Source organism: Emys orbicularis, chromosome 1 (genome assembly GCF_028017835.1).
Source record: "Emys orbicularis isolate rEmyOrb1 chromosome 1, rEmyOrb1.hap1, whole genome shotgun sequence".
Taxonomy (NCBI): Eukaryota; Metazoa; Chordata; order Testudines; family Emydidae; genus Emys; species Emys orbicularis.
This window is the reverse complement of record NC_088683.1, coordinates 171,405,964-171,421,640: the sequence shown is the minus strand read 5'-3', so window position 1 is coordinate 171,421,640 and position 15,677 is coordinate 171,405,964. Positions and strand designations below refer to the sequence as shown.

Genomic DNA, 15,677 nt, shown 5'->3' with positions numbered 1-15,677 from the left:
TAGGGGCCAGGCTGCTCTACCTGGCTCCAGGATGGCTCTGTTAATAAGGAGCACTATTTGACTGGAGCGGGAAGACTGAAGGATGCCCAGGAGCTTGTGCCCCTCAAGAGGAATCTGCAGCTCTCCTGCAATTCTGCAAAGGACTTCCTGGAATTGATTATAGTTATCGGGGGTGGAAGGGATAGAGACATTGGAATTACTGCCTCATCTGGAGGCTAAGATGGCAATCTCATCAGTTCTGGTGCAACTGCTGGATCCAGCACCTATTCCTCATCCGAAGTAGGATCTGGGGGCAGCTCTGGCTGTTCTTTCAGGGGGAGGGAAGAAGCGACTCCCTAGCAGATTGGGCTGACTCTGTGGGATGGTACTGGTTCCACAGCCCCCAGTATGGCCAATAGGATGGATTGAATGAGGGTTGTAGAGGTCCCCATGGCATGAGGTACCGACGGCTCTGAGGCAGGTGATGAGGTGGAAGTTGGGCCCAAGCTGGTCCAGCTCTTCTGACCAGGAAGGTGTGTCTTGGAGGAGGGAATAACGGTTCATCAGGCACTTCAGAATCTCCCGATGAGGAGAAAGCCAATTCTGGTTCCAATGGCAGAACTGATGGTGCCACTGGAGGGAAATCATAGCCTAAAGATGGAATGGAAGACGGACTCCTCCCATTCCCATTCTCTAGCTGGAGTAATCATCTCTCTCAAGGGGAAGGGACTTGATAGATGGGGAGACTCCGGGTCTGGGAGAGCGAAGAAGTCCTCAGGAGGAGCATAGGTCTTGGCTTTTCCTGGAGTGAGAGGGATCCTGTCCACCCAAACCACCAGAGCCACTGTAGAAACAGTCAGTGCCACAGCTGTTGAAGACAAAGATGGTATCATGGGTAACCAATGCTCTTGGTGAATGGTCTTCGCCAGTGTCAGGGGATCCTGGCGTTTGTGTTTGGGGGTACCGGAGGCACTGATACCACTGAATCAGATCTGGTGCCAATGGAGTCCTAGACTTGTGGGCTTTCTTGTCATGCCTCTGAAACCTAGGCTGTACTAAGTTCTCTTGGGCTGAATTTATAGACTTGCTCGGTTTAGGCGGGGCTGGATCCTACATCTTCAAAGTGGATTTGGAGGAAGACAGTCTCTTGCTTATGAGAATGCTCCCTGCTCTCCAGATAAGACCCCACAGAGGGAACTGTGAGGGCAGACTCTCTCGCTCCTGAGTCGGACCTCCTGGCAGGAGGCGCATTCCTTGCTGAGTTAGGCTGATGTATGGGGGTAGGGAGGGAAGAGGGTGTACGCAGGCCTGGGTCTGATTGCGGCTTCATGGGCTTTTCCAGTAGGTGCTTTCTAAAGCTAAGTTCTTGTCCTTCCTGGGTACGGCTGGGGAATGAATGGGAGATTCTGCATCTCACCACGATGTAGGCTTCTTTGATGCAGTACAAGCTGACTGAGAAGGCGTGCGGGCAGGAAGCACTAATTTTGAAGCCTGGAGTCCTGGGCAAAAGTCCAGTATCCAACTAGGGATCCAGTGGGATGGGGGTGAGGGGGGGCACAAGGGGACCTCTCCAGGTCTGGGAGACTTACTACTCATAAAAAACTAAAACTAGCAGATTAAAAAAAACCTATTTACAGATCTCTAAATATATTCACAGATAACGGAGAAAGCTGAAGCTTTGGAAACTGGAGGTTCTGACCCGGACCACACGGCAGTGAGAAGGAACCAGAGGAGTGGTTGGGTCATTTGTCTCCTCGGTCAGAGGCACGAGGTAAGCCAGGGCGTGTGTGTGGACCAACAGACACTGCTTTCAAAATTCTCTGGCTCCAGGCACATGGCGCGCGCATGTGTACCCACCCTGGAATACACACAGTGACCAGCACTCGCAGAACAATTACTCTGGTATTAGTCTCTGCCTAAGCAGACCTGCTTACTCTCTCTTCAGAGTCTCTTACTGTATATTCAGGGCGGGGACTGTGCCGCCGGAAATGCCCTGGTCAGAAGGGAGTGAGAGATGCATTTCCACTCAAGAGAGGTGACGGCCAGGGCAACTCAAAGCCTAGGGGGCCTTTGCTAGACTATATAGGGGGGAGTACAGATGCTGTTGCCCTGAACTGTGACACAAACAGTGGGTTAAATCCTGGCACCACGGATATCAATGAAAATAGGATTTCACCCAGTATGTAAAAGATCCTAGAATAGGAGTGGCTAAGTGGTGGTCAGAGGACTAAATGCAGCCCAAGGAATTATAAAAAGCAGCCCATTGCTGTGCTCATCTTAAAACAGAGGAACTTGGGTACCTGAACTCTGTAGACACAAATTTGTTACACTACTGGGCTTCTGGAAAGTCACCAATGTACTCACGCCCACTCCCCCAAACTCCTTTGTTTGGCAAAGTATGGAAACTGCTTGCTGTATGAGGACTACTTTGTGAGTTGTAGTCTGCTGTAGAAGTAATACAACATAATACTTAGCACTCAGAGTGCTTTTTATCTTCAGAGTGAGTTACAAGCATTAACAAATCACCTCTGTGACTGGCTAAGGATAATCCCCACTTTACAGATAGGGAAACTGGAGGCAAAGATAAGTTAAATGACTTGCATAAAGTGAGAGTAAGGGAGTCAAAGCCACAATTAAAACGCTGGAGTTCCCGACTCACATTCTCAATCCACTCTCCCCATTTACCCTTTGCTGTCTACCCCAATAGATAATATTGTTGCCTTTTAAAAATAGTAAATACACAAGTAAGGCAATGGTTAAAAGGAAGAAAAAAAACAAGACAGATTAAAAGGTGAACACTTAAAAGAGAAATCAGACAAGGAATAAAATACTGTGATAGAAATAGTGTATACCTGAATACAGACTGTCTGTGTTACGACGGCTACAGCAGCACAGTTATGGTACTGCAGAGTTGTAATATAGACACTTTCTACATAGACAGAAGGGGATTTTCCATCTATGTACTTAAGCCACCTCTCTGAGAGGTGGTAGCTAGATTGACGTCAGAATTCTTCCGTTGACCTAGCTACGTCTACAGTGGGGGTTAACTATATCACACAGGGCACAATATTTTTCACTACCCTGAGCAATGTAACTAGGTCAATCTAGCTACAACCAGTTTTTGTCTTTAAGTGGGAGATATCTTTATTTTTCTTTTATTAGTTAAGGGTGTGTATACTGTATGCATGTGTGCATTAGCACTTCTCAAGACCTCGGGGGAAATGCCAAGAAATAATCTCCAGATTTAGTTCACCCTAAAATATGGTCTCCTAAAAATAATTCAGTCTGCGTGCATGCTTCTAGATTGGTAAAAGCATATAGAGGCTCTCAGCTAACACTTCTGCTTATCAGATGCTGTTAGCCTCCATGCATCAGAAGTGTGGTGTTAAACTCTGGGCAGGAGATGGGGGAGGAGCAGGAAGCAGACCAACCACTACATGCAACAGTGAAATCTAGTGAATCTAGTAAATTTAGATTTAGTGAAATCTAAAGAGGAAGTTCCACCTGAGTCTGAAGACTCCACTTAAAAGAGTAACAATAATTTGGCTTTAATACTTAGATCAGGGGTTCTCGAACTCCATTGCACCGCAACCTCCTTCTGACAATAAAAATTACTACACGACCCCAGGAGGGGAGATCGAAGCCTGAGCCCACCCGAGCCACTCAGGCTTTGACTTCGGGTGGTGGGGCTCGGGCTTTGGCCCAAGGCCTCAGCCAGTTTAAGCCAGCCTTGGCGACCCCATTAAAATGTTTGAGAACTGCTGACTTAGATATTCAACCAGATAAACAGATTACACTGCCATGGGCAAAATCATAACCAGAGTTTATAACGGACTCCAAAGGCTTGAGAGCCCAAGCTGAAAGATCCACACAGCTATTTTTAATGCGCTAGATCGCGCTCCACTAACACAAGTTTGTCCACTTGGGCTGGGAGGCTGGCTCCCAGGTGCAGTGTAGACATATCCTGAATGGACAGCCTCCTCTTTAGATGTCCTATTTTGGGCTTTATAAGGACTGATTATGTGTTAATCTGATGATTTAGTTGGAATTCAAAAGTGAAGCTAACACTTGGATTTGGTGACTTGATCTTAATTTGACCTTATTTTGACAATTGTATTGTTTAATCCTTAGTTTAGAGTAGTTTGTCGTGGTTTAATCTGAACAATATGTTTTCTTGATTTTATTTTTGATTGTTAGCTTGAATAAAAAGTATAAAAATATACCGAGTCATATTGCTTTCAAACAATTTGGATCAGAACCACTAAGGATCCATGTAGGATGGGCTCCTCTTGAAAGTAACCCTTCAGTTCTCACAACACTCTCTGGCCACCCAGCTCTGAAGGCAGTGCCGCTGCCAGCACTGCCACAGTTACTTCTGCGCTGCTGCTGGCGGTGGTGCTGCCTTCAGAGTTGAGCGGCCGGGGAGATCATGTTGTCTGCAGCACAGGAGGACTATTTTTAAAATCCCATTCCCATCTCACTATAACCACTCCAACTGCTTGTGCATTGTTTGTTGAATTTTTATCCTGCTCCCACTATTACGGCAACGGGATCGCAGTTCTGCTACGGGGTAGAGCCCTTCCAAAAAACAAACAGTTTCAGATTACAGGTAATGAAAGGGGAGGCATGACAAATTCCATGAATGGTAAGGTGGGGGGGGAAGGGGGGGGGAGAAGGGCGACTGGAAATGCAGGAACCTTCCAACTTCTGAACACTACAGTGAAAACTGTAGTATGTTCTCTGACTTTCACTGTCCTGTGCGGATTGGTTGTTTGTGCCAACCCTTCTGCACCCTCCTCGGAGTCTCTTCTCCTCAGCTTCATTCTACACTTGTTCCTCTTATTCCTTTTCCTTCTGTTTGCTTTCCAGTTAGCTGATCCCCTTCTAAGTAACCAACCCTTCACCCCAAAATAAAATAAAAGGAATCAACAGGACATTTGCTGCCCTTCCATTGTTCACTCTGCTTGTGTTCTACTTCCCCCCACCTTGTATCCATCCTATTTACACAATGCTGTCTCACTGTTTCCTTGTACTCCCCTGTCTGTATCTATATGCTTTTTTCTTGTCTTTTATTTAGACGGTCTTTTTATTCTGTGTTTGTACAGCACCTAGCACTACGGGGTTCCGGTCTATGGCTGGTGCTCCCAGGTGCTACTGCACGACAACAAAACAACATGTATTACACAAACACACACACTTTTCTAGTTCTCATGGTTGCCAAGAAAACACTGAAAACATGAACGATGAGTGAAATGAAGCAGCATTTTCCACTGAGAGGTGTAAACTGCTCCATTCATCTCCACGGGATGTTAAATCTAAAACCTAAAGGCAAATGTTTACATTTCAATATGGCTAACTCTTTCACGGTTTATTATTTTTAGCAGAAACATCCAGCTAAAGGTCATATCCCACAATCATCCACTACCTCCCATGCCTCCCCAGTGGCCAAAAGCCCCACCTGTCCCTGATCCACTTATCAAAACATCCAGTTTCCCCCATTTCCATTTTTTTATGCAGTTGAGTTTGTCAATACAAAAAATCTGTGACACAGAAAATGAGGCCAGCACAAATTAACAACATTTCATACCAAATTAAACACAAGGGGAAATTACTCATTATAATATTTGATTATTTACATTAAAAAAATAAGAGGTTTTTAATTAAAGCTGCTACAGATTATCCAGTTTGCTACACCAGAACGATGCAGAATCCAGGGCCTTGCTGAAAAAAATTAGGCCCAGCTTGCCTAGGAATGCATGGAGCCTTTACTATTAAGGACTGGATAGAATGGGTGAGATGGCATCATTTTATCCCAGGGCTGTAACTACACTGAATTTTTGCTAAACATTTCTCACTACTGCAATAGTACCAGTGCACTTCCACTGGACAAGGCGCCAGATTTTTAAGAATTGTCTATTCCTGCACAGAGCATGTCTAGGAGACACTGGTAAAAATGCCAATGGTTGCCAAAGCCCTGTCTACACTAGAACTCCCACCAGTAGAACTGGTGATACTACAATGGCAGGACATTTTAAAAAGCAGCTCAGGGTAGACTGGGCTAAGAGTGTGCCCATAATCACACAAAATTAAGACATAAATTATTTGCTCCCTGCCTGTACTGCTCTTGTGTGTTTCTTTGCTCAAACTATTTCCATTTCTGCTGGGATTCCAATATTCCCGGATAGAAACATAAGAAAAGACTAAGTCTGCTGAGCTGTTCATCCAAAGATCTCCAAAAGACTTTACAAAAGGTGGGTAAAGTTCTTTCTTATTTTGCACATGAGGAAGTTGAGGCACAGAGTCAGAATGACTTGGCTAAAGTCACACGGTGAGCCAATGGCTGAGTTGGAAATAGAAGATAAAATTTTCAAAAGTGTCTAAGTGATTTAGTCTCCTAAATTCCATTTGCAAAAGTGACTTAGGCACTCGGGGCCAGATTTACAAAGGTATTTAGGTGATTGAAGCTACAAATAGGTGCCTAGTGGGATTTTCAAAATCCCCTAAAAGCAGGTGACTTCAATGGGCGTTACGCACTTAGTGCTTCCGTAAATCCCACTAGGCACCTATCTCCATCTTGGGTACCTAAATACCTTTGTAAATCTGGCCCTTAAGGGTCTGAGTTTCATTGAAAGCCAATGGGACTTAGAATCCGAAATGCCCAACTCACTTCTGAAAATTTGACGCAGAATCCAGATCCTCTTAATCCCAGTCCTGAATTCTAATCAGTAGATCACGCAGCTTTCTATAACAGAATCACACAGTTCTTTCCCTGATGACCTTTATATGACAAATAAACAATGTTGTGAAGTTCCAAGTTTTCCTTACTTTAAGATGCAACCCTGCATGGAGCTAACCAATCTGGCCTCAGTCCAGCAAAACAATTAAGCACATTCTTAATGTTTAAGCAGTGGGACTACTCACATGCTTAACTGTTAAGCACATGCTTACGTGTTTTCCTGGACTGGGGCCAGAGTGCTTAACAGCTGGCAGGATCGAGTCCTTTATTACAATGTGTATTTCACCTTGTATCAGACAAGTTTTAAAAATCAAAGTGCTTTTGAGCTTTGGAGGATTTTTTTTTTTCGGTTGTAGATATGAAGATATTTATTTTTTTTACTCATATATTTATTCAGTGGTTCCCCTATTTTTCCTAATGAGGATTCAGCAAAACAGAAACATATTTCCTAGCAGATGACCTATACAACTCATTCATAATTTAGGCATGGTAATTTGAAAGGTACTCAGTAAGAACTCTACCTACATATTATTATACCAATACTCAGTCTCACATCCAGCCATTAAGAAAGGTACTTACTTCTTGTAAACAACCACCACAACATATACTTGTGCAAGTAAATATATTGTTATATACCACTGACCACACAAAATTTCTTTATCACTGAATGCTTCACAGCTGGGTACAGTCTATGCATTCCAATATAGCACAAATAGGCCACACAGGTCACAATGCAGCACACAGGCACAATAACATCGGTGGATGTGACAGGGCAGGGAATGAAGAGGGGCACCATGGCCAAGCTCCAGGGAGAAGGATTAAGCACAGGGAAATGTAGGATTATCTGAGAAAGAGGGTTAGGAGTCAGACCAGAGGAGAGGGGGAGTCTTGCAATGGGATCATCTGAAGAGATTCAAGGAGTCAGTTAAATAAAAAGAGGGAGAGAGGCTGTTCCATGCAGCAGGGTCGACATGGGAGAAGAATCTCCTGTCCACTGGTGAAAGACCAAATGGGTATGGGAAGACAAGAGGAAAAAAATTAATCTAGTGAAAAACTTTGTCAACAGCTTGGACTTTGATTCTGCACAACTTGTTCACTTGCAAATTCCCATGGGAGTTTTGAGAGTGCTGGAAATGCAGGATCAGACCCAGAGAACAGAGACAGAAATGATTTTGGAGAGCTGGAGGGGTTGGATGAAGGAAGGGGTAAATCCACGGTGGAACTTGAAGACTAGGAAGGTGATTTTCAACTGGATTCTGTAAAGAGTAGGAAGCCAGTAAAGATTTCTGAAGATGGAGGGTTGGCGAGGGGGATATATTCCTGGGTACTGGTGTGGAAAAGAAGTCACATTTTGTAGAACTGAGACAAAGGGAAATCATTAAAGCAGGTGACTCCAGTCAAGAGGCGATAAGATGAGACAATATAGAAGAGTTTTGACAGAGGAGTATTCAAGACTGTGTCTGCTATAGGGGGGATGGAGACAGAAGCAGCCAACATTAGAAAGCTGAGGTAGGTGAAAGGAATTCAGGGTCAATTTCAACAACTCAGCTCCTGGCTGTAGAGGGGAAGGTAAGATTTAAGCAGAGGAGGTGGAATGATCATTAGGGGAGGTCTTCAATTAATCAGCTTTTTAAAATATTGAAACGAAGGAAGATATTGCCAGAGCCAGAAGCTGGTGAAGTTGAAGCAGACAGAAAGTGAGGTAAGGGGCCAAAAGAGTGAAAGGGATACAGAATTGAATATCCTCTGCATGGAAGCATTACCCAAGACTGAGTTCAGAGAGAAGGTGGCCAGAAGCCTTGACTGAGTAATGCACCAGTACCTTTTTCCGGAACCTTAAACTTCTCCTTTTTGTGCTTATATTTGTTGACAATTTTGTGGAATAAGTTCTTTTTCTGAGACTGGAATGAACCTACAGACAATATTAATAATAATATATTTTTAATTAGAAGTTTTTATACAACAAAACAATTATAGCATGTCGAATATAACTCCCCCTTTAATGACTACAGCATGCCACTTCATTTTACAATGTAGTGCCTGATCCAACACCCACAGGAGTTAATGGAAGCTTTCCATTGACCTCAGCGGGCATTGGATCATTCTCCTCTAACGTGAAAGAGAGATACCAGTTTAGTTTAAGAGAGTGAGGATGACAAGAAAAGTTGACTATGTAAAAATAGCCCCTTTTCCCTCCAAACATCTGCTCTCTGTGTATATTCAGAGTCAGAGCTCTTTGGTTTCGGTGACAAAGGTAAGTTTTTACTAATTGCAGAGCTAACGCAGCTCTGGGAGCTGGAGTCTCTCCTGGCTCACGCATCATCCTCAGTTCTGACTGCAGAATCTTTATTACTTAGGATGGTGCCTGAACTGCTTGACCTACAAATATCTCAGGGAAGTTTGAGCACTGGCAGTTAGAAAAACATCTTTCTGACTGGTAAATAACATGAAAGTGGCCAAGACACAACAAACAGGTAACTCCTCCACTGCAATGCCATTTTTATGGAGTCACTTTTCAGAGCAGAAGTGCACAGTAAAGCATTACCTCCAAAAAAGTAGCAGGGAAGCTAGTCTTCATGCTAGATTCAGACTAGATATAGATTCTCATACCTACATGTAAAAGATAAAAGCAGTATAATCAAGCAACAAACTTGGAAACTGTAAGGTGCTGATGTACTTTGGTTTGGGAAGTTCCAGTCATCAGTCAATTTTTTCAGTTTGATATGGTAGTTAGAAGTCACAATTGAAAAATTACAGCACTATGCAAAAAAGGACAGTCCTCAGCTGGTACCCATCATGGGTAATTTTAGCTCAAGTCTGAACTAATTTAATTATAACTGGTTGATAAAAGTTAAATAACTTCAACAGAGTAGGCCAAATTAGTTACACAAGTTCAATCCTTCTTCAGTCCGTATGGTTGCATTCATATTACTGAGCACAGAATTTGGCCCGCTTTGCATTTTTTACCACAGCAAGCCAGGATGCCAGAGTTACATGGGAAGTTATTCTAAGGTGAGCAAAAATGTTAAAGCTATTCTTATCTACAAGTTTATTTATATCCAACAACAACAAAAAGAGCAGACAAATCTGCTGTCTGTACTTGGGCTTGTTATTAATCTATTGTAATGGTTAAAAGGGGCAGAAGTAACACCATAAATAGATTTAGTCAGCACCACGGAATTGTTTCAACCTTTGATTTTCCTGAAGGCCTGATTTTCTTTTACAGAATTTTATATTTGTCCTTTTAAGAGAGTTGCCTTCATGTATAACACCACCACGTGCCATCCTACGCCTTATCCCCTGAGCGGGAAAGACCAGGAGCATTAGGAGTGCACAGGTAAGCACGAGCCACGCACGTTTGTACAGAAAAGTGTAAACTCATGGCAGTTAACATACACCGAAGAGTGCAGAGCGGCGACAAGGAGAGCAGAAGAAAGCCTCAGAATGATGACACGACCCAAAGCAACAAAGAGCTGAGTGGAGCTGATGAGCAGCTGAGAAAAGTTGAGACGGGTTAAGCAAAGCCAGGCTTGGAAAAGCACAGGCAGGTGGAGGGAAAGGTGAGGGCTGAAATCCTGGCTCCCTGAAGTCAAAGGCAAAAATCCCATTGACGTCAGTGGGGTTAGGATTTCACCCTAAGGCTCCAGCAGGACTGAATATTGGTGCAGGTCTCCATGCTAGCAGATCCCAATGAAGGGCCAAGCCCTAAAAGATGGAAAAAAAATGCATTTGGAATGACCAAAGGGGTGATTTCAGTTAGGAGGTTATCGGGATATGTGGCACATTCATAGAATTATAGAATATCAGGGTTGGAAGGGACCTCAGGAGGTCATCTAGTCCAACCCCCTGCTCAAAGCAGGACCAATCCCCTGACAGATTTTTGCCCCAGATCCCTAAATGGCCCCCTCAAGGATTGAACTCACAACACTGGATTTAGCAGGCCAATGCTCAAACCACTGAGCTATCCCTCTCATTATAAAATAGTACAGAGGTTTATACTACTATACTCTAAATCTGCATCTTATACCAACACTGCATAGAAAAGTACAGCTCAGCAGTGTCAGAGAGATTGCTGAGCACTGGAGCAGATATTCTGCGCAGAAGCAGTGACTAAGGAAGCCACAGAAATAGGTTATAAGCTTTACAAATATTACACAGAATGAAGAATGTGTTTTGTTTATGATCCTCTTTCTACCATCCCTTCTAAAGAGCTCATCACAACCAAACATTGAAACAACCCCCTCAATGGGTAGAGGTTTCATGAAAACTTCTGTTCTCAAATGGAAACTCAAGGACATGGACTTCAGTGACAGGGAAAGGAAACTCTTCTCTGTCCCCTCATTCTGGGTTCTATTTTTCCCAAATAGTCACTAGAACATCCTTCAGCGGGGATCAAATGACTAAAGTGGAGCAAAGGCGAAAACAGGTAATTTTTGTGACATACTATGGCCCAACAGTCAGAAAGTTTTGACTCTATGAAAAATTCCTTCTTCATGTTAATCTATTTAGTTGGTTGATGGGCTAATTACAGATGCAGTTTGTATTGCAGGTGAGTATATTAGCATGGGATTGACAATTACCTAGGGAGGTTGTGGAATCTCCATCATTGAAGGTTTTTAAGAATAGGTTAGACAAACACTTGTCAGGGATGGTCGTGATCATACTTAGTCCTGCCTTAGTGCAGGGGAATGGACTAGATGACTTATTGAGGTCCCTTCCAGTCCTACATTTCTAAGATTCAATGAGTCTAAGAACCAAAGCTCTTGGATTGAAACACACAAAACATGCAAGGAAGAAATACTAAGATGATGATATCAGGTCCAGACCTCAGGGTGCAAGTGTCACCCCTGTTATCAGTATCAGTAGAGGCCAAGGAACGAGCCAGTCATGGAGATCAAAGAATCTTTCACTCTTAGGGCAGGTCTACACTACCCGCCTGAATCGGCGGGTAGAAATCGATCTCTCGGGGATCGAATTATCGCGTCTCGTCGGGACACGACAATCGATCCCCGAATCGACGCTTCTACTCCACCAGCGGAGGTAGGAGTAAGCACCGTCGACGGGGGAGCCGCGGAGGTCGATTTGCCGCCGTCCTCACAGCGGGGTAAGTCGGCTCCAATACGTCGAATTCAGCTACGCTATTCGCATAGCTGAATTTGCGTATCTTAAACCGACCCCTCTCCCCCGTAGTGAGGACGTAGCCTTAGAAGCTGTCCTTCTCGGTCAAAGTGCAGACTCCCTGGCCAGGGAAGGTTGCACAGCTGCTGCTTGTGCTATGTTTGTTCCATGGAGAGAGATGTTAAGTCTCTAGGGAGGTCAACCCAACTCCATCCACCAGCACTAAATTCACAAAAAATTTAAGGTTGAAAAAGCAAACCTTAAAAGCTTGCTTGTCTTGAAATGATTTTATACAAGAAAAACTTTTGAGAACTACTGGGCTACAATGGTTTACTTGTCATTTTTGTAATGCCTTCTTGGTTTTAAAGTAAATCCTTTCCCTGCGGATATTTCTCAGCAGTTAACATAATACTCCATTTTTCTTGGGTTTTTAGTGTTGCAGCAGTTGCTACCATATGGGAACTGCTTGTAGTTTACTTCTGGGTCTGTCCAGTACGCTCCCTGATATCAGAAGGAATATGCGCCACTCGGGGATTAGTGAGAATTGGGCTAGAAGCAGCTGCAGAGTAAAGTAGCAAGCAAGAAAATGAACAGACTGTGCGTGACTAACTCTAGCAACACTTGTTCAAAATTTCATGGGTGGATTTAAAAAAAAAATCCTCCAAAAAAAAAAAATATATATATATATATATCAGAAGAATGGATCAAATGGCTAGCACAGTGTATTCCAACAAACGAGGCATATGTACTCATCCTATTAAGTCTCCGGTCTCGTTTTACTAGTGCTAATAGAGTCTCTAAGGTTTCCCGTGGCAAAGCTCCCATCTCAGACATTTGTAAGGCAGGTTCCAGGAGCTCAGTTCAGATACCCATTTTCACTGAGCTGCATTACTGTCCAGTTTAATTGCAACTTGCTTCAGCCCTGCTTTGGGGAGGGCTACTTACTGTGAGCTAAACGCCAAGAGTGCCAGAGCTGTGCAGAATAATTGGAGTTCTCCAAATATTTGTCTCTACACTTACAAATCTATTCTCTCTCCATTCCCAGCTATCTTTGGAGATTCAGAACTCAAGTGCTGTTTTTAAAGGCGTTGTCTGTGAACCATGTGGCGCACAGATAGCGGCACATGATCGCAAGGTAGACTTAGTGCAGAGCAGCTAAAAAGCAAGCGAAAGACTGTGGCTCCATGAAAGCAATGCTCCAAAGGAGCAATAACTTTATGGTGCTATTTCTTGATTGTACTCTGGAAATGCCGAGAGGCCTCAGCTGAGATCAGAGCCCCATGGTGCTAGGCGCTGTGCAAACAGAATAAAAGACAATCCCTGTCTCAAATGAAAATATATTGAATTGCCACTCTTCTATGCCCTTCAACAAGTTGGGTTATTTAGCACATAAAAATCATTTTTCATAGTTCAAAAGAGAAATGATAACTACAGATTTTGCCCTACGTTTCTGTAGATATGTAAATTGGCAACCCATTGTAGATCAATGGCTTCTGCTTGATACGATGCCCCAGCGTATGTTCTGCTAAAGACGTCAATCACGAGTGACGAATTCTGGAGCAGGATGCTGTCTGTATGGGTTAAGCCTGTCTCTTTCCTCCAGTTCTCAGCAGTTTCATTATACCGTTGATATGTATGAAACAAAAATATTTAGGGTGAGATTTTCAAAACTAACTCCGCTCCCTTTGAAGTAAAATCTCCCACTGACATCAACTAGAGCAGAAGTAGACCAACGTGGAATACTTTTGAAAATCTGTCCCTAAACATATTTTAGGAAACTGCTTCTTAAGGGAGAAAGTTCAGAGGTACCTTACCCATACACATAGCTTGCGTGCTCCGGTGTCCTTCAGTGGGTGGGTGTAGTTAAATTGCAGAGCTGGAGGGGTGTCACACCAGGCAGAAAAGGCACCAGCTCATTAGGGATTGGCACTTTGGGGCAAATGAAAGAAAGTGATTGGGGAAAAAAGCTAATTTGACTGATGTGCTGAATGCCCTGCTTATCCTGCTTGTTTTGATTATTCGACGTATCAGGCCTGAACTGCCTCTTGTTTAGACTGTTATAAATCAAACTCCATTTGAAGTTAACGGCTTTACAATAATACACCATTGTAACACCATTGTCTTCAACCGAAACAAGCAATGTATGTGATTTCTTAAGTATTTAAGACATGATTAAGAAACAGTTACTTTAAAAAAAAATTTTACTTAAGAAAAAATGATATACAACCTCTCATAATCTGTCATGTCCTGGCATCCTGGGAAATACTCTGTCACATTGAAGCCTACTTACTGAATTTTTAATGGCAGTTTATGGAGCACTGATCTGATACGGTGAAAGCTTCTCTAACTACTGGTCACTAAGAATACATGGGAAGTCTATCGTATGTGCTACAAATCTGTAGACGTTTGTCCAGGAGAAAGATAGTATGTTCTTAAACAAGTTTTCTCTGGCCTACATGCCGTCCTTAGGCATACGCAGCATACACGGTTGTGTAGGGCACCCAAAAATTTGGCGCACCACTGGGTCTTAGTGGCCACCCGCCCGCCTCTTCCTATCCCTGTTCTGACCCTTCCTGCAGGCTCCCACCACAGCTGGCTGCTGCAGCCCGGTGAGTCTTCCTCAAGAGGGGATCTAGTAGTTAAAAGTGAAAAAGGCTTCCAGCCTGCCAGACCTAGTGAAACACTGAAATTCTTAAAGAGCCATTCAAGTGGTAATGAAGCCATTTAACAGGCATTTGTCAACCCCCAGGTATATACTGGCAGTTTCTGAATTTACTGACCAAAACCAGTTGTGCATTACTGTAATATTTACTCAGAACATGTTAGTCTACAGGACCTTAGTTTAAAATTTGCTTTAAAAATATTTCACTAGTGTGTTGCTGAAGATTATAAAATCACATCTCTAAAAAAATCCTTGCATAGATTTTTAGATGCACAATCTGAGTATTCATCTTTAGCCTTAAATGCTTGGATCTTCAGACATATAGTTTTTTAAATAAATCCTTCAAAAGACCACCCTTATCTAAAATACACATGTGAGCCCGGGCTGCCGTCGGGCATAGGGGCACCAGTTTAATAATACTGCATAGGGCCCCCATAATTCCTAAGGACAGCCCTGCCGCCATGCTATCATTATTACTTCTCATGTGTATCACAGTCAGACCTAGAGTCCTCAACTAAGACTGGAGCCCCATTGTGCTGGGTACTGTACAAACACACAGTAAGCAACAGTCCCGGATCTGATGAAGGGTCTATAACGACAAGACAGACAGAGGGTGGAAGGAGAACCAGAGGTACAGAGAAGTGAAGACAGCTGCACACAGTTGGTCAGTGGCAGAGGCAAGAATAGACTCTAGGTCTCCTAAGTCCCAATCCAGTGCCATATCCACTTGCCCAGTGGCTCTCAACCCTTCCAGACGACTGTACCCCTTTCAGGAATCTGATTTCTCTTGCGTACCCCCAAGTTACACCTCACTTAAAAACTATGTGCTTACAAAATCAGACAAACATACAAAAGTGTCACGGCACACTATTACTGACAAATGGCTTACTTCCTTATTTTTACCATATACTTATAAAATAAATCAATTGGAATATAAATATTGTATTTACATTTCAGTGTATAGTATATAGAGCAGTATAAACAAGTCATTGTCTGTATGAAATTTTAGTCGGTACTGACTTTGCTAGAGCTTTTTCTGTAGCCTGTTGTTATACTAGGCAAATATCTAGATGAGTTGATGTACCACCTGGAAGACCTCTGTGTACCCCCAGGGTATGCGTACCCGTGGATGAAAACCACTGGACTCGACCCATACTGCCTCTCCGATTCATTTGAAAAATG

At 43.3% G+C, this 15,677-nt stretch overlaps 1 protein-coding gene across 1 annotated transcript in view; it reads right to left on the bottom strand.

Moving 5' to 3' along the window:
- BBX (BBX high mobility group box domain containing) overlaps window positions 1-15,677 on the bottom strand; it is a 193,107-nt gene that overhangs the window by 14,482 nt on the left and 162,948 nt on the right. Inside the window, exon 14 of the mRNA XM_065419519.1 lies at window positions 8,532-8,627. Coding sequence (XP_065275591.1) covers window positions 8,532-8,627 — 96 coding nt within the window. The remainder of the gene's footprint in view (window positions 1-8,531; window positions 8,628-15,677) is intronic.